Source organism: Canis lupus, chromosome 19, assembly GCF_011100685.1.
Source record: "Canis lupus familiaris isolate Mischka breed German Shepherd chromosome 19, alternate assembly UU_Cfam_GSD_1.0, whole genome shotgun sequence".
Taxonomy (NCBI): Eukaryota; Metazoa; Chordata; class Mammalia; order Carnivora; family Canidae; genus Canis; species Canis lupus.
The window spans coordinates 46762186-46787922 of NC_049240.1; the positions used below are offsets into that span (position 1 = coordinate 46762186).

Genomic DNA, 25737 nt, shown 5'->3' on the forward strand with positions numbered 1-25737 from the left:
TAATGTCATGGACATGTCAAGACTTATAATAATCATGCTTGGCAACTGATTGCTGGCATCAAGGGATGAATGTACAATTTAGGAACTAAAGCAACCAATTTTGTCAGTTTTTGATATTTTTGTTTGTTGTTAACATCTTTGAATCTTCTGTCACTTACCTATGCTTTTACTTTTCCTACAAATGTGGTGGTCACCAACTGCCTGGAATTAGACCCTCCTTGCTTTTTCTCTAAGTGTTTTTTTGTTTGTTTGTTTGTTTTGTTTTTAAATCTCTTATTCTACTGCTTTCCCTGGTCCTTATTCCTATGCACTAGCTCCACCTTCCTTCTATGTATCTCAATCACTGTTACTTCTGGTTTCCAATATCTCCTTGAAATATAGCAATCGTGCTTCTATTTATTTCCGTGCCTTCTCATTCTGCAAGGTGGTTTAGCAGCTAACAGTGTTAGTGCACTGCTATGAGGAATGTCCTAAGACTGTGATTGGGAGATTGGGTACCATGCAACCATGTCTAAATCCTACCAAACAGATCTGCCCTGAGGGCAGAGTTTTAGTATATTCAAACCCTTCCTTGTTTGCATTTGGTCATCCATGTTGGATTGATTGGCTAGAAGATACTGCCAGTGGAGGCTGGAAGAAACACTTTGATGACAGATGAATAGAGCTTGGAACAACCAAAAATGAAAAGCCACAAAAGTCTAATTGTTCATGAAAATAAGTTAGTATCTTCACTGAACATTGTGGAAGAATTTTTACTTATAATTGCATAATGCTTCTACAGTACTTTCACAGTCATTAAATATATATTTATTGAGCATTGTATATATATATGCATATATATTTATGCATTGTATATGTATATATATGTATATTACCTGGAATATATATATGTATGTATTGCATTTATATACATATACCAGGCAATTTTTAAAGTGTTTGGGATATATGGCCAAACAAAGCAAAGATCCCTGTCCTCGTAGAGCTTGCATTCCATCAAGAGAAGACAAACTATATATAGTATTTCTTGATATACTGTATATATATATATATATATATATATATAATTATGTAATATGTTTGAAGTTTCCAATTATGAAAAAAGTCCTATAGATACTTTATGCACAATCCTTGGCAACATGCAGTATTTGAAAGGCATTCAGGAAGGCCCATACTGGGAAAATGAGATGTGGATGAAGAGGTGAAAGAGATGGAGGATGGGTCAGGCAGTTAAATGATGAAGAGAGTTCCAAGCAGAGAGAGTATCTTTGCTCTCAGAGATAGATACTCTCAGAGAGAGTATCTTTAAATGATCATCATTACCGCTGTAAAGACTTTGAAGTGTGAGCAATATGAGCAATATGTTTATCCAAGTTTACTATATTAGACGACTCATTCAGTGCCCTTTGAAGAAGAGGAATTGATTACAGAGATTAAAAAAGAACAGAAAAAGTAACAAAAGAAAAAAAAAGGAAAAAGAGAAAAAGAGTTTTTCAAGAAAAAAAAAAAACATTTCATTTTTCTGCCCACTCAGAACCCTAAGTGCAACTTTTAAGGAATGTGTCTTGAATATTTTGAGGAATAGCAAGAAAGCTAGCATGGCTGGAATAGACTGGAGATTAGTAGATGAAATTAGACAGATAAAGGAGTCCATAAAATATAGGCCCTTATAAAGTGATATAAAGACACAGGATTCATTCCCATTTTGCCAGAAATGTGATATGACATAGCAACTTGCAAAATGACTTCTTTGGTGGCTTTGTTGGGAATAGGCTGTAGGACATACAGGAAGGGTAGGCTTTGGAAGACCAGCTGGGGAACCATTACAGAAAGCAGGCAGGAAGTGACCACAATTCAATGCAGAAGAGTAATGGAGGAATTGACGAAAACCTGTATGATTAAGGATCTATTATAAAAGATAGGTGGCAGCAGTCTGACGGAGGTCAAGAACAGAAATATATATGTCAATTAAAAGATGTTTGCAATCATACTGATTGCAGTATGATGCATACTGATTGATTTTACTGCTCACTACCTAAAATATGGTCGTGGCTAATCGGATGTAAGAAGCAGAATAGAGTTTAAAGTTATTAGAAAGTTGAAGCAACAGGACAGCGAGAAAAGTTTGGATAGAGGGAAAAGATTAATTTGATGTTTGGGCAAAAGGATGTTAAATCATTAATTAAATGTCATGTAGTTATTTCATTTATCAACCAAAAAAGTATTTCTTGATCTACTGTAGGCAGAACAGTATGCAGGGCATAGGAGATACAGACATGAATGAGCTCTCACTGTCCTTTCTGTGTGAGCAGAAAAAGGAAAGAGAGATGTTGGAGAAATCTTTGTTGAAGAGGTGATATTTGAGCCGACTGGAGAAATTCTCCCAACTGTTATTGAGACTAGAGGGGAACAGGCAATGGTGGGGGATTCCAGGCAGGGTGGTTTTACAAGCATCCCAGCCAGGGACCAGAAGATGGAGGTCCTTGCATTCCATGTGAGGAATTTCAATTTTTATCTTTGAGATGATGGGAAGCCATTGACTGTTCACATGGAACAAGGTTACAAATTCAGGTCTCTTCAGCTCTCCAGGTATTGGTTTCCTCCTGGGAAAAATAAATAATTAGGTCTAGGGGATCGGCTGAGATTTCTTCTGGCTTTTAAACTCTGATTATGAAACAATAAAAATGAAACATCAGAATAAGGTGAACTGCCTCTAGGGATAGTTTAGAAACTAAAATCAGCTTGATGGAAATCTGTGCGTCATCAACTGTATTGATGACTTTAGTGACCTTTTTCCCCCTCTACCTTTTTGTAGTAGGTGGATGCAATAAAGTCTGGACAAATTTGTAACAAATGTTACCATAACCTTCTCATCTTTTTTCCATTTCTCAAGTATAAAAGAGTACTATATGCATATTTCTTAAAGTTCAGCTGCCAAAATTTTATTATGGAAATTAAGAATATGTAAAAGCTATTTGAATGAATACATTTCTCATTACTTTCTGAATAAAACAATCTTTGTGGAACTTTCTGATTCTGTGAAACATAATTATTTGATGAGAATTTTAGATGATATACTTTCACTTGAAGTTGGGTTTTAGAGGACATTAGGATATGAGATGACAGGCATTCAAACTTTTCCCCAATTGCTATTACAGATTTCTAAGAATAAACAATTATGCTGTACCTCAAAAGCTCTGTGTTTTTGGCAATGCTGTAACAATTTGTCTGATTCAACACAATTTTTGAAGCCATGAAAGCAGTAAGACAAGTATATTGAATTTTTAGCTGTGACCTTGAGTGGGAGAAAGAAAGAGGAAGGGTAAAGACAATGGGAGAGGAAGGGATTGGATGGGAGGTAAGGAGAGGGGAAGGAAGGGGACGTTGGGGAAGAAGATGAGGAAAAGGAAAAGAAAAAAAACTTATTGCAGTCAGGTTCATATTCCTAAACACAGACTAAAATTATTAAATATATGGTAATAAATTGTCAAATTAAAGGACATTATATAAGCAATCTTTTATGCAAATGTACTTTCTTAGAATAGATTGTGATCTGATTTCTTTATTTGCTGAACTGCTCCAGTGATGAACTTTGCTTTTCACATAGATTAAGAAAACTGGGAAAAGTTGTTATGTTTTGGTGAGATACAGGATAAGAAGAGGTAAGGGGTTTGCAGAGTAAGTTAAATTAATTCAGTGCATGAAATATTCAGGGATTCATACTGGAATTTCTGCCATTAAAGTCTTGCTAAAGAGATCAAGGAGAGTTGAGTATTTCATTTCATAACTCTTAGCATCCAAAATCATATTCAGTGGATCCCTGGTGGCTTTCTCTTACTAAATTTGAATATCATGCCTCAAAGATGTCTTTATAATAAGCGATGCTTTCCATTTGATAATACTTACTTGAAACTCCTTTTAGGAAATTTATGATGTTCAAAGAACACAAAGCATATTAAAATCTTTACTTTTTATTATTTATCAGATGTCTTCCAACTCCTCTTAAAATTCTGTTAATATCTTCATTCTAAGTAAATGAACTCCCTGCTTGATTATTAATTTTTGGTGGCAAAAGATTCAAATTTCTAGTCCAAGTGAGATGAGACTGCATCTTAATTATTATTGTTCATATTAGGTTTATAGAAATGATTTATGAGCTCGCTGTGATAATTGCTACTTATAAACTAATTTAATAGTTTTTAATTTTACTTCATTAGCTTTAGAATAAATCCTTTTTAGAATTCATGTCAAGATTTCATTTAGATTACATTTCTTCTGTATTTCATTTTGCCTTTCCTATGTTCCAAATGGTGGAGTCTTAAAATGAATTTAACTTTCCCTCAGGTTTTTTGGTGATGTATTTTGTGTTAGAATGAATATTTTTTTAAATCACCATTTCTTTATTTGACTTTAAACAATCCCCATTACATCTGTAAAGACTTCAAGGTGTGAGCAATATGAGCAATCTGCTTGTCCAAGTTTACTATATTAGATGCCTCACTTAGTGCTCTTTGAAGAAGAGGAATTGATTATAGAGATTAAAAAAGAACAGAGAAAGTAACAAAAGAAAAAAAAAAGGAAAAAGAGAAAAAGAAGAGATTTCAAGAAAAAATTGTATATTTCTGTCAACTCAGAACCCTAAGCGCATCTTTTAAGTAATCTGGGGAATACTGCTTCTATAGAATTTCTGATTCATTTACAAAAAAAATCTGCCCCAGGTGATTTTGCATTTGCTTGTGAATATTCTTGATCGTAATAGTCTATATCTACATTTAGGCTTCAACAACCAACACATGTGTTATTTTAGACTATTTATTGAGAGTCTTGGAACTGCAATATCTTCATCTGTATAGTGAAGATAACAATATCTAGGTCATTGGATTATTTTAAAGATTAAGCTATTGCTTAGACCACTGGCTCATAATGAAAGCTCAATTAACATTTGTTTTTGTGCTTTCAAAAGTCTTAAACAATTACAAAAAAAAGTATTAAATAATTACAAGAGCTTAAATCAGGAAAAACACATGCATCCCTCAGTTAAACTTGTTGGACTGTTTTTACAAGACCTTTACAAGACTGAGAAACCAGTCACCTGGGTTCACATTGTTCACATTGTGCAGTTGGAAGATAATATGGGGAAAAGACTTTTTTTTTCTTTTGTCATCTTATTTAAATTAACATTTTTTTTCAAAAGTTTAATCTAGTTAGTAGGATGAGTTATAGTAGATAGGCTCTTATAATAAAAACATCATTGATGTTGTTTTTCATGAAAATTTTCAGAATAACCTGAAAAATGCCAGACATTAAGGAGGAAATCTCAATACTCTTTTACTTCACAAGGGGGTTATGGGTAAAAATAAATTTTAATAAGATAAAAATGTCATTCTCTCGTTATAATATCCCATTTAAATGATTAAGTTTCTTTTTATCAAGTGAAAGTGTAGTCAATTGATTTTAGGCAATTGCAATCATTTCCCAAAGAAATAGCATTTAGAATTTAATTAAGATTGAAGATAGATACCCCCTATGATTAAAAGAACATGTAATTATTAATAATTTATATCAGAATAAAGATGCAAAAGAAGAAAAGCATCACATGAAAAATCTGTGATAGTTTGAGACTATTCACAACTACTGGCTCCAGGACTTTGAAGCACATACAACATGGAATGGCTCCTTCTGCCATTTCTTTATGGCTACATGGCACAAAACTAAGAGAGTTTGTATTTATGATTTGTTGAGTTGTTTTCATGAATATCTTCATCAAGTAATTGCTTTAATCACTGAGTTTAATGACCTACTGTTACATCCAGCTACCAGACTGTAGTGCCATCTTATGTAGAAAGTTATATTATCTCCTTCCTCTGGTGAACTCTAACCCCATTTACTGCTAACTGTTGGGGAGTTATGGTTTAAATAGCCTCCATGAAGAGCTATTATTTTCATTTTTCTTTTTCTCTTACTCTCCTTTCTTTCTTTTAATAATAACAAAATTCATGTTGATGAGGCGGAGCTTACCTTCCTGAGCCTGCAGTTTCATTTCTTTCAATCCACTCAACATCTCACTCCTAATGTGATATGTCAGCAACTCTGACTTCCTTAAGCCGTTGGTTAATATCAAACACCTAGGTGCCAGTCGATTTCCCTTCTGTCTTTCTTCCCACCTCGTTATGTCCCCTGGATGCTTTCTTCTCAGTGAAGACTCACAGGTCTACCCAGAGTTGCAAGGGAAGAGGTGACACAAAGGCATGAACACCAGGAGGTGGGGATGGGGGAACCCGCCCACTCTTCTGTTGAATTAATAACTATTTAATTAGTTCCTACCCCCCAGCCACACCCAATAGACTTTCAACTAAACTCTGTGGACAGGACCACTTCTGTTCTAGCTCACTGTATTCTCTCTAATCTGTAGCTTCTAGCGAAGTGTCTCATTAACTACATCTGAAGAATTAATGAATGAAATATAGAGAAACTTGCTGTCCCTCCTCTCCAGAGGGGGTGCTCCCACGGGGGCAGGGATGGGCAGTGGAGCTGGTAGGGGAATGCCGAAAAAATATGAAAATAGATAGACTAGCCTCAAAAAAAAAAGTAATTTAATTAGAACCAAAAACAATAGAAACTCACTAATAACAAGTGTCAACTTTAACTTCCAATAAGCCATTTACTTTACCTACATCTGTTTTTATCTCCTGCTCTTCCATTCAGCTTCCAGAGGCTGAGCATCTCAGCTTCTACTTGCTTATCAGCTTGTGAAGGTACTGGCTCTGAACTCTGTTTTTCAACTTCCTTCCTTTAAAAAAAAAAAAAAAAAAAGATTTTATTCATTTATTCATGAGAGACATAGGCAGAGGGAGAAGCAGGCTCCCTGCCAGGAGCCTGATGCAGAACCCCATCCTAGGACCCCCGGATCATACCCTGAGCAGAAGGTGGACGCTCAACCACTGAGCCACTGAGGTGTCCCTCATGTTCCTTCCGATGAGCCATCTCAACCACAGCTTCTTGCTTTGGGTCAGTGTTCCTACTTGTATACTGAGCAGGATATGGGCTTAGTTATGTGCCTTTAGATAATCACCCAACCTCTGTAAACCTTAATTTTCTCAAATCTAAAAGGGTGGAAATAATACCTACCTCAGAATGTTATTGTAAAGATTAAGTGAAATGACATGAAACTATCTTGCCCATATCCCAGCAAACATGTCTTGGTTTTGGTCCTTTTTTCCTTGGCAGCTTGCTGTGCAAAGCTTTGCTAAAACGTGCTTTTTGGATAAGATTTCCTATTGCCATAAGAACCAATAATTTGACTAACTATACCACTTTTAAATGTACTATAGGACTATATACTTCCACCCAGAAGTGATGTGGATGGAGTGGCGGAGGGTGGTGAATAGTGAACAATTAGAATCTCCAATGGGGTGTAGGGGCTGGTTCCCTTCAAACTAAGCCCTTGGATAGTAAAATATAATTTCTTCAGTAAATAAATGCAAAAGACATTTATCATCATCAAATAATGAGATAGACAACTTAGAAAAAATCATAATACCATATTTGTACTTTTTTAGATAGGAAGTTTAAGTACTTGTTTTAGATTCAGTAAATACAGCGTAAAATATGATGTCTTGACCTCAGTTATGGAATCAGTTCAAATTTTTTTTTTCCAAGAACACATTTTTCCTTTCATGTAGTCACTTGTTTCTTTCACATTTAGATTATGAACATATCATCAGTACTTTCAAGCACGAGCTATTATTCCTCCTGTGATACCATGTTCGCACACTAGGTCTTTGATGTTTCTGTCAGATATTGCCAGCAACCATCATAACTCATGCTCTTGAATTTTTAATATCACTCCACAAACAGAAATGACAAATACTTAGTCCTTTAGCAAACACACAAGAATGAAAGAAAAGTTCCTAAATAGGAAAAACATATTGAAATGTTCTCCCAATTTTTATTTTGATCTCATTGAAAAGTAATGGGGAAGAAAAAACCAAAACATGTTGCCATTATTTTCATGATCTGTCTCACAGACACTAAGTTTGCCTCAGATTTTTTAAAAAAGAAAATGCCAAGAGGTAAAGTTTAAATGTTTCCATAGAAAGCATTATGTGCAATATGTTATTTCTTGATATGTAACTACAGAAGAAATAATTCTCTTTAACAAACTGTAGTATTTCTCTTCTCTTTCAAAAGATAAAAGATAAAATAATAGTGCCTCTGTTCTAAAGGATGGTAAATGGATCTAATTCATTCAGGCTAGAACTCCTTCTCTAATTCCTCCTTTTTTTATGTAAATATAATCTGAGCCCCAATGAGAGTGAATCTCCTTAGAATCTACCATAGTTCTATGCTGCTGAAAGAATGCACATTCAATAAATATACATCACAAAAAACATAAGGACCTCAAATAAGCAATTGCTTTGTATAGTGGTTTTGCTTTCCCAATCAATTTAACTCATAGCTCAATTATGTGTTCAAATTGACTTAAGTTGGGTTCCGATTCTGATATTAAAATAAAAATATTTCAGAACTTGGATAGCTATACTTTTAATTTTATTATTGATTACAGTTATCAGAAATATGATAATTTAAAAAGTTATATATGTAAATATCATCAAGTCATAAGCCCTTGGTGGATAACTAATTTTTAGTTATTAGTTATTATTATTAGTTTCCATTTTTATCAACTTATTTGATGCAGAAAATTCAATCTTGTCAGTTCTAGGTAAGTTTGGTGACTTTTGTGATTTTTCTCAGTAAATCCAGAGGTTGAGCTCTGTCAGCACAGAGTGTTTTATTTTTTTTTTTTTTCTCTTTAGCATCTCAGATGGCATCTGAGATTGTGGGGTTGGGTAACATCCAGAACACTCAGACATTGTTAAAGGAGAAGCATCTGGCTCACAGCCATCTCTTGGAATCCACTAAAATGCACCCAATACCCCTTGGTCATCTGCTCCCTTTGCTGCTACATCCTCCAAGTTGTCTGTGGAACCACAATGGCCCCATACCCTTTACCTGAATCCTCTAGACCAATGGGGATACTGAATCTCTCTGTCATTTCTATTCTCTTCTCTGGAGGCACAGGAATTTCAGGATTCTGTCTTGGATCTCTTGGACTGGTATGATCTCAGTCGTATGTGTTATCATGGTTCCATTCTGTTAACATTTTTACACGAAGACTATGGCACCAAGCTGGCATGGAGCAATTCTATACAAACCCTCTAAATTGCCTTCTAAAGCTAAGAGAACGTAGTTTAGGCAATTCTTATTATCACTTTTTTCCAAATGTATCGAGTTCCCACTGACCTCACAACACCCCAACAGCCATCCCCTTGAACTTAACAAGGGGTAAGAGTCCATCAGGGCTCAGTATTAGGAATCTGAATCCAATCTTTTCCCTTCCCTTTCCGAAGCTGCTCCTTCTTTAGCATGATCAAACTATTTTATTCATGAGTTAGGTTCATTGTTTCCTCGATTCTCTTTTCTCTTTGCTGTTTACGGTATAGACTTTATGCTAGGCTATATGAGACACATTGTGATTAGAATTCTAAAATGTCTATCTATTGGAAACCAGAAGCCTTGACCTTTAGAGACTACTATATCTCTATTATAAGTTTAAAAAGCTCATTTTGGAACTCAAAACTAAAAGATGTTTTAGTACTATATATATCCTTTGGTGCTCTCCACTTAACAAGTGATCCTAAAACAATAAAATTTACTGATCGACCATGGAGAAGAAAGTTATAGGTGTCTATTTGAAAATGATGAGACAAATTTTATTTTCTGCAAAGGTTTACCACCTTGAACATTTTTTCCAAGCCATAATGTATTATTAGTTGTTCCACAATCTATAGATTTTTCATGTCAGGGAAATTGGCAATAAATGTATGATTAAAAATATCATTGGTAGAGGGAAGAAAACCCAAACTGGACAATCAGTTTTCCCAACAGATTTAGTACTTCATTCTGGTAAAAAATCATTGACAATAATACTGAAATTAAATATTAAGTGCACATCTATAAATTTAGTAAACTTAATTTAAAAAATAATAAATCAGGGGGGTCTGGGTGGCTCAGTCGGTTAAGTGTCTGTCTTCCGCTCAGGTCATGATCCCAGGGTCCTAGGATAGAGCTCTTCGTTGGGCTCCCTGCTCAGTGAGCAGTCTGCAGCTCCCTCTCCCTCTATCCCTTCCCCCTGACTTGTACTCTATCTCAAATAAATGATAATAAATAAATAAATAAATAAATAAATAAATAAATAAATACATATTAATTCATCTAAGATTAAACAACATAGTACAAAAAAGAAAAATAAGGGTGGACAAGGGAGGTGGGGGGAAATGAGCCGACATAATCTATGTGTGTGTGCTAGAGGTGGAGGATATACCAGGAACATCATGCAAAAGGCTCAGTGAGACCAAAAGACCAAATCGGTATGTGATGATTATCCACAGTGTCAATGGAGGCAGCTGAAAATCTGACCAGTTTTCCAGTGCAGAGATTTCATGACCAGTGACTAGATAAAGAACAGTGACCTCTTAACACTCAAACTTTCTCATGTTTCCAGATACACAATGACATACTAAATAAATGTAAGCTTAGATATTTATTTATTTATTTATTTATTTATTTATTTATTTATTTATTATTTATTTATAGAATTTTCCTGCTTATTTCCTAAGTAGATTTCCCCCACCCCCCCTTGGTGTTTATTTATTTATTTTTGTTTATGGAGCTGAGAATTGGCAAAATGTAGTATCACTGAAATATAATCATAGATTTTTGAGCACACAAATGAGACCATTTAAAACATTTCCCCTCAAAACAAGATATATTTTGGGATGAACAAGAATATGTCATATAAAATTGGAGATTCGGATTTTACTAGTAGTGAATAGTGTCGTTTTAGATAGAATGCCAACTTCAGAGGATGAGAAATTCATCATTGGACTCTGAATTAAACTCAGTGGCTTGAGTTGAATTTAGCGTAATGTCCAATCAATGGTTTGTGAAAACTGAGGAATTGCCTTTCCTATTTTCTGCACTGTGAAATAAATCCTGGCTCCTTTGTTTTTTTCCCTTCAGACCATTCAAAAATCTGTCATTCGGCTCTCAGTCTAAACACCATCCTATTCTGGAATATACTTTGCTATCAAAATTTACTTTGTTGAAATATTTTGGCAAGTTAATTAAAAAAAAAAACTATTTGAAAGAGAGAGAGTGAACAAGGGAGCATGGCGTGGGAAGGGGCAGATGGAGAGGGAGAAGGAGAATCTCAAGCTAACTCCCCGCTGCGTCTGGTGCCTGCCATGGGGCCTGCTCTCGGGACCCTGAGAGCATGACCTGAGCCAAAATCAAGAGTTGGCTACTTAACTGACTGAACCATCCACATGCCCTTGGCAAGTGAACTTTTAAAATAAAGCTTGCCCTGAGGCTTTTAAAAGTAGGCATCTTATGTAGATAAAGTATTAGGTTCATTACCTTTATATAACATTTCAGAGTTAATGATTATTTCAGTTGAAACAAGATATGTTCTTCACAACAGAGGCTCAGCCTCTCAGCTGCAGCCAAAATTAAAATTCTATTGTTTCATAGATATATCTTTATTTTTTTCTTTTTTTATTTTAATTTTTTTTGTTGGAGTTCAATTTGCCAACATATAGCATAACACCCAGTGCTCATCCTGCCAAGTGCCCCCCTCAGTGCCCATCACCCAATCACCCCAACCCCCCCACCCATCTCCCCAGATACATCTTTCAATATGTGAATTTCCATTTAGAAAAATATCTGCTTATATTTAATAGGATTATTAAATCGTTCCTTTCTTCTATGCAGCATAAATTTTCTCAGCGTATATGGGTTTTATAAATCATTTCCAGAAAAGTCTCAGGTATTTTGTTATAACTGTCTTTTCAATCAATGCGTAATGCTTCCAAAAGTAAATATCCATTACGATAAATTCAGAATCTCCTATAAACAGCTATATCATAAAATTTATTTTCTCTCCATTTATCCCACAGATGGAGTTAAAACTGTTACATGAGCTAGTATTTACATTAGATTTGAAAGTTCTGCCTTGTATTCTAACCATTAAAAAAATAATAACTTCTGATAAGTATCCTGTTACAGTTTGGTTCTAGTTTAAATGAGAAATTTTGAAAGTGGGAAGAAATCAAGTTTTTAAAATGTTGACTAAATTTCAGATAGTACCTCTTCAATGCACACTGGTCACATCTCATGGTGGGGATGATGTCCACTGTAGAACATGGAGGAGTCTGGCTTTGGAAAGCCACTTAACTCCCAAGGAACCTTGTCATTTCTCAGCTCTCGTCTTTGCACATGCTCTTTGACCATCTGGAAGAGTCTTTCCTTCCTCTTTGCCAAAATATGCTCATTCTTGTACTCAGCTTCCTCTGCAGAGTCTCACCTGACCACCACCATGCTGGTTCAGCTGCCTTAACCAACGCTTCACTTATTGGCTGCTTGTCGCACATCACATCACCCACGCTGCAAACACACTTCTATAAGCAGTAAGAGGCAATACCTGAGCTTATCAGCTTATGCTTTAGTTGGGGGAGAAAAGCAAAAATAAGCAAGTATTTAGTACGCACAAAAGACAATCTACATTCTATTCTACGTCTTTTACTTGTTTGTTTCATGTCTCATAATCATCTTCAGGACATAGACATCTTCCCCGTTCACTTTTAATTTAACAATTATATGGCATTTTATTATATAGATTTACCAAGAATTATGAAACCAACTTTCTGTTGAAGGAATTGTAGGTTATTTATTTATTTTTTTTTTGGGGGGGGGGAGGAATTGTAGGTTCTTTTAAACTATTACTAAGAGGATACAATGACTATTACATAATTCACTCCATATTTGTACAAACTCTGGTGAATAAATTCCCAAAAGTGGATTTGTACGGTTGAAGAGTATATATATTTCTAACTTTTATAGATATTATTCACTTGTTCTCCAGTGAGGCCAGTTTATACTCCCACAATAATACGTGAGTTATTCATCACCCATGTTAATACCAAGAGAATGTATAATCTAAGTTTAAAATTTTTGCCAATCTAAGAGGTGAACTGTGGTATCTCAAAATAGTTTTAGTTTTTTTATTTTTCTTATCTTTAGTAAATGGAGAGGAATTCTTTTTAACATTTAAGAGGCATTTTTCCTTGTCTATGTGATCCATTCACATCTTCTGGTAATTTTTTCTTGGGTTATTTTTATATTATTGATCTCTAGATATTTTTATACTAAGAGGATTAACTAATCTCCTGTGACATGGGTTGCAAATGATTTTTAAAAATAGATTTTTGTTTGATAGAACCTTCTCTTATGAGTCATTAATCTATGAGGATAATCCTATGACTTTCTCTTTAGCTTTTTAAATGTAGCAAATTAATTTGTTAACACCGTACCACGTTGTTTTCATTCTGAGGTTTTGTAATATAGTAATATTTTATAGAAATATTCAACTTCATTGCTCTTATTTCTTAGTATTATGTGTTTTTCCATTTAGCATTAAAATCAGCCTGTCTAGTACCCATTTAAAAAATAAAATAAATCCTTTGTATTTTTTGCTGGGATCATACTAAATTTGCACATTACCTTGAAGAGAATTGATTTTTTTTATTGTTGTTGAATATTATTCAAATCTTTTTGTTCAGATTCAAGAGTGTTTTAAAATTTACTTTATGTAGGTCTGGAACATTTCTTGGTGCTATATTCACTTGTTTAAAATTTTGGATATTTATTTCTCATATTAACTTTGTGCCAGACTACCATGCTTAATAATCTTTTTGTTCATACCGGCATAAAATCTATAATTTTAAAGTAGTGATACTTCCTCATTTTCAATTTGTATAGCTGTGAAGTCTTAGTATTAATTGCAGTCATGTTTAGTGTTTTCCATTAAGTGCAAATTTGACTCTTAGGATGACAAAGATATATTCCATTGCAGTAAGTATCTTCTTATTACTATTTTGCTTCATTTTGATTTTAATTAACAACAGTTGCAGAATGCTGAAAATGTTTTTATAGGGTCTATAGAGATCATCCTATGATTGGTTTTTTAGCTTTATTAATAGAATAAATTGTATATAATAAATTTGCTAATATAAAGCCATTTTTGCATTTCTTAAATGAACTAGACTGTTCATAACATATTTTTATGTGGTATTTGAATCTCTTTATGATTTTTGAAATATTTTTAAGTCAATAATATTCTTAAGTCAGATGTGTGCAATTCTAATCTGGTTTGATATTAATGTTATATTTGTTCCCCAAAAAGTGTGACATTTTCCCATACTCCTTTTTGTTGTTGTTGTTAGTTTTTTTTTTTTTTTTTTTTATGCCCCTGAATAGTTTAAATAGCCTTGGAGTTATCTACTCTGAAAAGTGTTGCAGAATTTCTCTATGCTATCACCTTCTTTTAGGAGCTTTAGGTATTTGAGATGTTTATTTCTTCTTTTAAAATCTACAGGTTTTGATTCTTTCTCTTTTCTGGAATTTCTTTGGATTATAAATTGTCCTAGAAAATTGTACATTTTGATGTAAGTTTTAAAACTCATTTTAGAGATGCCTGGGTGGCTCAGTCCCTTAAGTGTCTGCCTTGGGTTCAGGTCTTGATCCTGGAGTCCTGGTATGAAGCCTCAGTGGGGAGCCTGCTTCTCCCTCTGCCCTTCCCCCTGCTTTGCTCTCTCTTTCTCTGTCTCTCCCTCTATGTGTCACTCTCTCAAATCAATCAATCAATCAATCAATCTTAAAAAAACAAAGTAATTTTAGTAATTTGTCTTATGATGATCTTATTTTTTTCTATTTTGTGATTATTCCTCCCCATGTTGTTTTATTTTTTTATAGCTACACTTGTTTTGTGTTTTCTCAATTCGTTGATATCTCTCACTCTCACCAAAATTGATTTTTTAATTTATATATCATTGTAACTTATTTTATGCTTTCTAACCATTAATTCTAGCTTTTGTCTTTATTAATGTAAATTACAACTTTATTTCAGTTTATTTTCTTGTTCTCTGACTTTTTTGTTCTTATTATTGATTTACTTCCTTTTCTTTAAAAAATGTTTCTATTGATCTGATATCTAAAGCCAGAAATTTTTCTCTGTGCACTATTCTAGCAATATCCCAAAGATATTGAACTATAGTGTTTCATTATTTTTTAAAGAAAATCTACTATTTCAACTTGATCAGAAAAGCAATTTGAAATAAATTTTATTTCAACTTCCCAAGTAATTGAGTTCTCTTGTTTTGTTTTGTTTTTAGTTTCTTATTAGTTGCTTATTTTATTGGATTGTAATCAGAAGACACAGCAATATATTGACTGGAAATATCACATTATTTTGTAGTTAATTTTAGTCAGTATTTTATGAGCACTTCTAAAGAACCTATAATCTTTATTTCGGGACAAAGCATTAAACAATTGTCACTTAGATTTACCTCTTAATTAGTATTTTGTTTATTTGATCCATCATAGACTCAATGAGGTCACTGAAACTATTCTGAAACCACAGGATATTTCTATTTCTGTAACATCTGCTTTATAAATGTTGCTGTCCTGTTTTGTGATGTCTAGAAATTCATAACTGTTTTGTCTGTTTCTTTCTGAAACACTCATTTTAACTGATTCTCTTTGATTTATGGTACAATCTGATCACTTTGTCTTTCAGTATTTGAATTAAACCCATTAAATTTTATTGCCTTGCTACTTCTGGTCTTACTTCAATGCCATTCAGTGTCATATTTTCTGTTTCTAGATCTTTTTAGTCTTTCAACACTAGATATGTTTTGCTTTTTTGTTCATTATTGATCAGCAAATAGTTCTGATATTTCATATTTTAATTTAGAATTTTAATCTTTCTTATTTTCTTCTATTAGTTTCCTTTCATGAGCAATGGATGATTTAGCAGGTGTCCTTTCCCTTCTGACCAAATTCCCTTCACCCCGTGACTTAGTCAATTTTGACTTTCTTGGTGTTTAGTGTATAATCTTAGATCTGATTATATTTTGTTACTTGATTCATCAAGTTTAAATACACTCAATGAAATTATTTCATTTCTCTTCATTTTGCCAGTTATGCATTTTCACACTGTCATATAACATTCTCTTTCATTCTGTTCTGTCACCTTCATCCCCACATTTATTTAATCCTGGTCCTATAATTAAATATATTCAATAGTCACCATATATCTTTCTGTCATAATGTCCTCAGGCATCTCTTGGTTGACTTAACTTTACCTTCAGGTATATTTTCATGAAGAATTAATGGGATCAAAGAGGCAAATGCACCCTGATGTTTATAGCAGCATTGTCAACAATAGCCAAACTATGGGAAGAGCCCAAATGTCTATTGACTGATGACTGGATAAAGACACACACACACACACACACACACACACACACACACACACAGATATAGATATCTACATATAATGGAATACTACTCAACCATCAAAAAGAATGAAGTCTTGCCATTTGCAACAACGTACATGGAACTAGAGTGCATTATGCTAAGCAAAATAAGTCAGTCAGAGACAAATACCATATAATTTCACTCATGTGGAATTTAAGAAGCAAAATAGATGAACATACAGGAAGGGGAAAAAAAGAGAGGGAAGCAAACCATAAGGGACTCTTAACAGTAAGAGAACAAACTGAGGGCTGCAGAAGATGAAGTGGATGGGGGATGGGCTAAATGGATGATGAACATCAAGGAAAGCACTTGTTATGATGAGCACTGGGTGTTATATATAAGTGATGAATCATCACTAAATTTGCCTGAAACCAATTTTACACTGTATGTTAACTTACTAGAATTTAAAAATTTAAAACAAAAAAAAAAAGAAAAAGAATTCATGACAAATATTAGCTGATCTCTTGCTTGATCAACACTAGTAATCTTTATACTATTTGACTTAGCTACACATAATATTCATGCAGTATGTTTCCTTTCTATGGTGGGAGGATAGTATATAGATATTTCTTCATTGAGTGATTGCATTTGCCAAATTTGAAACAAATCTAATTTTCTTTTTTCCTTTATTCTGTCCTCACCATTTTTGCTTGGAATCCCATGTATTTTCTTCCTCCTGAATTTGTGGGACATTTGCATTTATCCTTTTATAATGATGCCCTGTCCATGCTTGATGGCTGGGTAGCTTCAGGGGCATTATCCTTTCTCTGGTGAAAAAACATGATGAAAACTCATAGGTAGCAAGTAACAGCCTTCACCGCATCATTGGTTTGCTTTTTCATTTTATCTGTCTTTTTAATACAGAATTTTAAATGTTTATGGATCTATTGATATTTGCTTCTGTTTTTCCTTTCGTTTTTATAGTCAGAATTTTTTCTTTCTGGGACACCTGGGTTGCTCAGTGATTGAGTGTCTGCCTTTGACTCAGGGTGTGATCCTGGAGTCTCTGGATAGAGTCCCACACGGGGCTCCCTGTATGGAGCCTGCTTCTGCCTCTGCCTATGTCTCTGCCTCTCTCTGTGTGTGTGTCTCTCATGAATAGTAAATAAAATCTTAAAAACAAAGGGTTTTTTTCTTTCCAAAACCTTAAATATATGCGTATCTTTTATCTTTGAGTTTTCAAAATGTGACAATTATCAAATTAAATTGTTACATGATCGGAGGACTATTTTTATTTTTTTTTAATTTTTATTTATTTGTTTATATATTTATTTAAGAGAGGGAGAGCATGCTCACAAGCAGGGAGAGTGGCAGAGGGAGAAGGAGAGGCAGAGAAGCTCAAGCTAATTCCACATTGAGCTTAAAGCCCAACTGGGGCTTGATCTCATGATCCTGAGATCCTGAGATCATGACCTGAGCTGAAACTGCGAGTCACTGATTGAGTCACCCAGGCACCCTTGTTTTTATATTTTCTGTTCCATTTGTCCCCCTGATGCTTCATTCATCAGTTTTATGCATATTCATTTCATTAATTTTATAACATGTTGAAACTGTAAGATACAGCATACTCATCATTATAACCTTCTATTTCAAAATTTATTATTTTCACTCATATATTCTCTGTAAACTAAAGAATATTTTGCCCAGTTCTAATGAAGTGGAATTTTTTATTTTGGCAGCATTGAAACTAAAAATTTATTTAGGAATAACATTATCAGGAATATTGAATTCTTATTTCTCAAATTTTTTTCTTTATTTTATAATTCTTTTCCTCTAATATGCACACACATACATACATTTATGACTTTTCCTATTTATGTATTAATCTCACTAAAGTGGGATCCCTGGGTGGCGCAGCGGTTTAGTGCCTGCCTTTGGCCCAGGGCGCGATCCTGGAGACTCGGGATCGAATCCCACGTCGGGCTCCCGGTGCATGGAGCCTGCTTCTCCCTCTGCCTGTGTCTCTGCACCTCTCTCTCTCTCTGTGACTGTCATAAATAAATAAAAAATTTAAAAAAAAGCCATGAAAAAGTCTCACTAAAGTATGGAAATAATCAATTCCATTTGGAAATTATTCAAAATTTTCAACAATTATATAGGTTATTCTAACACTTTCTCATTAGGGGAGCCTATTGTGAAAAGTATATTATTGCATTAATTGCTTTCTCTTTTTGAGCTTATACCTTTGTTTTAAAATCTAAAAAAAAAAAAAACCCTCAATATTTTTGTTCATTTTATTTTAAATAAGGGAAAAGATTCTTGAATATATATGATTTAACATCACAAAAAAACAAATAATCTGAATAAATTGATTTTTTAATCTTCATTCTGGATCAGGTTATAAATATAAATTGCCTTATATAACATATATATGCTTAGATATTTAATAACTCACATCACAAATGGTTTTGATATATAAGCCCCAGATCTCTATATTAATTGCAGTTATTTTTGTAGGTCAAAATATCTAATGTCTTTATTTATATTTTAGGTTAGTGGGGTGGTTTGGCCATGAACTCAGCAGCCGATTTAAGATGGATAACAGTAAGTGTATTCAATTTCCCTTCCCAAGTCATTTTATTCTACCTTTATTTCAATTTTCATCTGTCTTTGTATGATATGTAATATACATGCCTCATGGAGAGTGCACTTTGAAAATGCCACTGAGAATTCTTAAAATAAGAAATGACATTTCCAGAGTGTAAGACTAAGTGTTTGTAGATTTTAGCATGGATTTGAGTCTATCCCTTTGTAGGGAGATAAGTGGAAGTGAAATGTAATGTACAGGACTCAGATCTCATCAATATTAAGTACCCAAAACATCAGGCAGTGAGGACAGAAAGATATTTCTGGCTTGTAGTTAGACCCAAAGAGACTTCGGTGTCAATTCCACTTTGCTGCTTAATAGTTTTGTGATGCTGCACAAATTATATCATCTTGGGTTTTTTTGTTTGTTTGTTTGTTTTCTGTTTTGTTTTCCTTCTTGCATATCTAATGTGAATAATAAAATCTATGTCAGGGTTTGATTTGAGAGTGAGAAGTTCAAAGCTGTAAACTAGTAGCACAGAGCAGTGCTATTTTATAAATGTTCGTTTTTATCTCTCTTTTTTCAGTTTTTCCTTTTGTGGCTTTGCCACACACAAAACAATAGAAGTTGAACCCCAGCAGGTAGAAATGAGAGTGCAGCCTGTGCAAAATACTCCCAAACTGTCCTGTTTCTTTTTCTTGAGTGATTCTATTCTTCAATCACATGGAATATAGAAAGCTTCATACATTTTTTGAGAGTTTCAGTTCAGCTTGATCCTTCAGACTGCTACCAACCTGAGTTGCTATTTTAAATAAATTTACATTTGCAAAAACCAAGATGCAAATGATCAAGATGGGCTGTTCCAGTCAAATTAAGAAATCTGTATTTTATCTTGGCGGCTGGAATAATTAGCTCCGTTATTATGCCAGTTACTTAAATTTTTTTGTGATGGGTTTTCTTATCTGTAAATGAAAGAATTGGACTAGATCAGAAGTGGGCAGAGTTTCTCTGTGAAGGGCCAGAGATGAGATATTTTAACCTTTTGGGATTATACTCTCTGTGGCAAATATTCAATTCCACCCTTGGAGTGCTAAAGCAATCATAGACAGATGAGTGATTGTGTCTATGTTCCAATGAAACTTTATTTACAAAAGCAAGTTGGGGGCCAGATTGAGTCCCTAGGACATCATTTTTTGAGACCTGGGTTAGATGCATCTCTAGAGAAGGGGAATATTCTGATGCTCTTTTAGTCGGGTTTAGCTTTAATTCAATCTCCAACCCGCGATCTTCTCTATTGGATCTGACTTGCTACTATTCAATCTAATTGATTCTAAGTAGGGTAAGATCTGATATTTTTAAGAAGATTTTATTTATTTATTAATGAGAGACACTGAAAGAGAGGCAGAGACACAGGCAGAGGGAGAAGCAGGCTCCCTGCAGGGAGCCTGACACAGGACTCTATCCCAGGTCCCCAGGGTCATGCCCAGCATATGAAGGCAGATACTCAACTGCTGAGCTACCTAGGTGTCCCGGATAAGATTTGCTATTAATTTACCTCTTAAATATGTCATTCTTAGGCAGATCATTATTTAATTTTATTTTTTAAAGATTTTATTTGTCAGAGAGAGAGCACAATTCAGCGGGAGCAGCAGGCAAAGGGAGGGGCTTCCCCCCAGGCAAGGAGCCCAATGTGGGACTTGATCCCAGGACCCTGGGATCAGGACCTGAACAGAGGACAGACACTTAACCCACTGAACCACCCAGGCATACCCAGATCATTTTTTAAAAAGCCTCTTCTTTCCCCCTATGAGAAGCCACTTGCCCCAATAATCCTAGTGCTAAAAGTCACCTTCACAGGTCATTTCATTCTTATTTCTGCCTTTGGATAACATTACAATTATAAGCCATTAAAATCTTGATGTTTTTCTTTCATTGATGTGGTTTCATACTAGAAAAGCGAAGCATGGGGCAGGCTAAGGAATGCTGTTTTGGGAGTGGGAGAACAGATATGTGTCTGAGGGCTCTAGAGTTTGGTAGGGGGCTAACAAAGTGGGGGCAGGGGAGACAGACATTGTAGATGAAAGAGAAATACGCCAGTATTTTAGGTACATGCAATTTCTCTTAAATATCTCAGAAAGCTTAGGAATGAAAGTTCTTAAATCTTACTCTTTTTCTCTCTACTACTTTACTGTCATAAAAAAAATCCATAAGGGACTCTTTTTAAGGTATGTTTTATAAAAATGACATGATGTTCATTTTTCAGAACTGCAATTAAGCCCTGGAGTCAGTGGATTTCGAATTTCAAATCCTCCCATTTTATTGGTCTGTTCCTTACAGGCTAGTTTAGAGGTGAGTGATCTATGCTTCGACCTTCCCATATCTTTACCTATTTCTTTACCTGACTGTGACATGTTGTAAGACCTTCTCCTCTAAACAGCAAGATTAATGTGCTCCGTGTGTAAACAATGGTCAAAGGCCAGTGTTCTCCTTTAGAACAGAGACTCTGTGCTAATTGCCATTTTTAAATTTATATCTCCACCCTCAGCACTGTGCTTGGCACGTCATCGATGTTGTTGGCACTTCATAAATGTTTGGGAACTGACCAGTGTATACATATTTTTAGTTCCACTTAGGATTTGTATGAACTTAAATAAGTTGTTGAATCTTCTTGTGGTTTCTCTATTACACAATAAGCATGTAATATTTAATTCTTGATTAATTCACTCATCCAACATTTATCTATTAAGAAAGTATTATATGCCAGACACTGTTGTGATTACTGGGGACTCTGTTCTTTTGGTTCTGTGAGCCAATGAACTATGTCACAAAACTATAGGAAGACAGACCTTAAGGGGAAAAAGAAAAGAAAATATCAAGATAAACCAATGATTGAGCAAGATTGTCTCATGAGATACTTGGATTTTTTTTTTTTTTTTTTTACTGGAGTGTCCATGCCATTATATTCTTGTAAAATCTCTACTATTACTGACTTGATATATATTTTTAGTAAATTCATATTTTTAGTTAAAATCAGTTTCACTCTAAATAGTATATCCAAGGAATCAATTTGGTTTTCTAGATCTGTATATCTACCTTTTCATCTATTTATATAGAGATACTAATCTATTTTATCTATCCATTTAGATCTATATTATATTCACATGTATAACTTAACTATTTGGATATTCATTAATTTCAAGAAGAGACTAAATTTATTTAAGTAAATCTATATAGTAAATATATGCTATGTAACTAATACCTATATATAGTAAGTGAATATATTTTATATGCATATATCAAAGTAAAATATTTTAGGTAAATAAGTGTTTCTCTTTTTTAGGTAAATATGTGTTTCTAACAGATCTTAAGTATATAGCAATTCAAAAGAGAATTTGAAGTTTTTAATTCAAGGTATTTTAAAATCATCTAGTTCGTGGTATTTTAGGAAATCCCGTTGTGAAGTATTCCAGAATGAATGACTGGATAACAACTTCCAAAATCTCTTCTAAACCTAAATTCTAGGATTCTGTGAACACGCCTAGCATTTTCTCATTTTGCCCACTGGATGGCAATGTAAAGTTCTTTTTTTATACAACTTCACCACTAGATAGTGGTAATCAACACTGTTTCACTTCATCCCAATTTAAAGAGCACCTACTCACTGTGACCACTAGATGGAGCTTGTGTTGTTTTCGCTTTTTGGCAGTTTTTTGTTTTCTTCTTCTTTTTTATTTTAATTGAAAATAGACCCAGTAACAAGATTTTTCAGGCAGTGAAAAAAATTTATTTATTTATTTATTTATTTATTTATTTATTTATTTATTTATTTATTTATTTATTATTTATTTATTTATTTATTTATTTTTTATTTTTTGGTGAGAGAATAGTGAGGGAATCTTCTTAGCAAGTCAGGTAATAATACTTGGATTGTTTTTATGATGTCTATTCAGAGAAACAGTTCTGTAAATGTTTTTAAAATGAAATAAAATTCTGCTCACTTTGCAAGTTTGTGTCAGGGAGAGGATAAATTACAATATGAAAAGCACCAAGGTGTACCTTGGGAAGAACTAGTACTTACATTTCCACTGATTTTCCTTATCTTTGCCAATGAGTTCTCAGTCAGATCTGGAAATTTTAGACACTCTAACTTTAGTATGTTTCTGCAAGTTGACTGATTTCAAGTATTTAACCCTTCTGCCATGAAAAAAAAGTCACATTCTCAGTTTTCCTACCACCAGTTCTCTGGGCTAGTCTTGAATAATAAAAAGCTCAGAAGTTTTTACCACCGCATCACACAGTATTACAGTCACCTAGACAAGGTTCTTATTTTCAGCTGGAATCTGATGATTGATTTATTTTTTTTTTCTTTACCATTTAAACTTAGCAAAAAGACCCTAAAAGCCCCGAGAAGTGGGATATATACTTCCCTGGAGCATCTTATCACTGAAGTATTTCTCTTGAGCCTCTTAGAAACACGTTACTGGGGTTAGTCGCTGCTGATGCTCTGTTCTAGCCAAAATATCTTTATGCAATCTAACATTGTGTTAAAGAAAGTGTTTTTGAAATTCTTCTCCTCATTATAAATTGCAAAATTCTGAAATTACAAAATAATGCATTTTATTACTTCTTATTTCTTACCTAACCATTAAAATGTTCTACTCCCCAGAAGCCATGGGAGTAAGCATCAGGGCAGCCTTCATGTTGTTCCTTCTCCTGTTTGCGTTGTCACATTGTAGGAGTCAGGTGATTGAAGCTTGAATAAAAGAGAAACAGATACATGAATCAAAGTGCCTTTCCTTGTTGTAGCTACTTCTCTTTCAAAAAGTTTCCTACGTAGTCAAATACCAACTGGAGGAGAGATTCTAAACATAAGAATCAGTGTACATGGATATGGTATCTGTTTTACAATAGGATTTTTTAAAATATTGATATGTTTGTAATTACATGTGCATTCCAATTGAATGATAGTATGAAAAATACTACCTTATAATCAGTTTCAAACTGTCTTTTTCTTTAAATCATTAGCCCTTAATAATTTTTATCACCTATTTATATGGTACAATATGGTACAAGTACAAATACATATAATACAAATATATATAGTACAATTACGGTACAAATTTTATTATTAAAAAAATATGGATCAAAGGAATCTAGGGTTCTAACTAGGAGGCATAAACTGTCTCCCTCATTGGGACACTAAGTGTGACCTTAGGTGACAACTGTCTCTTCATTTTATGTACTCAAGTTCATTTGTCTCATTTTTTAAAGATTTTATTTACTTATTCATGAAAGACACAGAGAGATAGGCAGAGACACAAGCAGAGGGAGAAGCAGGCTCCATGCAGGGAGCCCAATGTGGGACTTGATCCTGGGTCTCCAGGATCATGCCCTGGGCCAAAGGCAGACACTTAACTGCTGAGCCACCCAGGCATCCCTCCTTGTCTCATTTTTTAAAAGATTTCATTTATTCACAAGAGAGACACAGAGAGAGGCAGAGACATAGGCAGAGGGAGAAGCAGGCTCCCTGTGGGTACCTGATGCAGGACTCGATCCCAGGACCCCGGGATCATGACCTGCTCCAAAGACAGACACCCAATCACTGAGCCACCCAGGCGTCCCTCATTTGTCTCATTTTTAAAATGAATATACTTATACCAAATTACTTCAGAAATCTCAATCTGCCAACTACTAACTTGAAATTAAAAAATACATCTATTGTATTTTGAAGGGTCATACTTGTATGCAGCAATAGGTAGATAATTTTTAGACTTTTTCAGTATATGAATTTATAATGAAATAAATAGCTCCAAGATACAAAATTAGAACATTCAATTAAAATATACGGCAAGGAGGAAGAAATGTACTATGTGGTTTCTCAGAAAGTTATTAGGCAGCCAATTTTAAGAATTTAAGAGAAAAAATGCAACAATCGAAACATTGTACTATACTTATTTTTCCCATTTAAACTTCCCTAACTTTTCTAGCTTTGTATTCATTTTGCTCAGTAAGAAAAATAACCCACGTAGTTGAAACTCTGCCAAAAATTGTTATAAGCTGAATATTTTCAAACAGCTTTCATTTTTTCTAATTTAAAAAAAATATTCTTTCTCAATATTGAAAGCATAGAAATAATGAGAAGCCAAAAAGAAAGGAAGATTTTTTTTTTCTATTCGCCCGTTAACTCCCATTATCCCCTCTTAATATTTCCATGTGAGTCCTCAGAAGAGACCTTCATACCCTCTGACAAGATTTTGAGTGCCTCACAATGCAGCTGCCCTTTCTGTAGTTTAATGATGGAAAATGGATTCATATTTAAACGTTATTTTATTATCAAAGAGTAACAGTATGTTAAAGTTGAGACTATTGGTCATAAAAAAAATCAGTTTCTAGTTATCAGAGAAACCTGCAAGAACGAAATCTTTAAAAAACCTGTAAGCTTAAGTAATAGTCCCCAAAGTCTTACTAACCTGTGAATACAAATGAAATATCATTAGGAGGAGTACTTCACACGTTGCTCTTACCTGTATCTCACGGGCCTTATAGCAGAACCAGAATATGTTTCAGAATTATTTATAAATTAAATGTTCCTTGAATTACTATTAATCTCCAAAGAGAAGATTGGAAAGATTTCCTCGCCTTTTAGTCCTATCCTGACAACCAAACCGCTGGCGGGGTCATGCTTTGCTCTCTCCCTCTTGCTGCCCTTTGTGAGAATGGATTCCCTATCCAGGATCTCTTGATCCAAAAGTGGGCAGAAGTTCCCCTGAGTCCGC

The 25737-nt window shown here is 34.2% G+C and overlaps 1 protein-coding gene across 2 annotated transcripts in view; it reads left to right on the top strand.

Moving 5' to 3' along the window:
• KYNU (kynureninase) overlaps positions 1 to 25737 on the top strand; it is a 129746-nt gene that overhangs the window by 97496 nt on the left and 6513 nt on the right. For both annotated transcript variants that reach the window (XM_038565112.1, XM_038565113.1), the window contains exons 11-12: positions 18926 to 18978; positions 21225 to 21310. In XM_038565112.1, coding sequence (XP_038421040.1) covers positions 18926 to 18978; positions 21225 to 21310 — 139 coding nt within the window. The remainder of the gene's footprint in view (positions 1 to 18925; positions 18979 to 21224; positions 21311 to 25737) is intronic.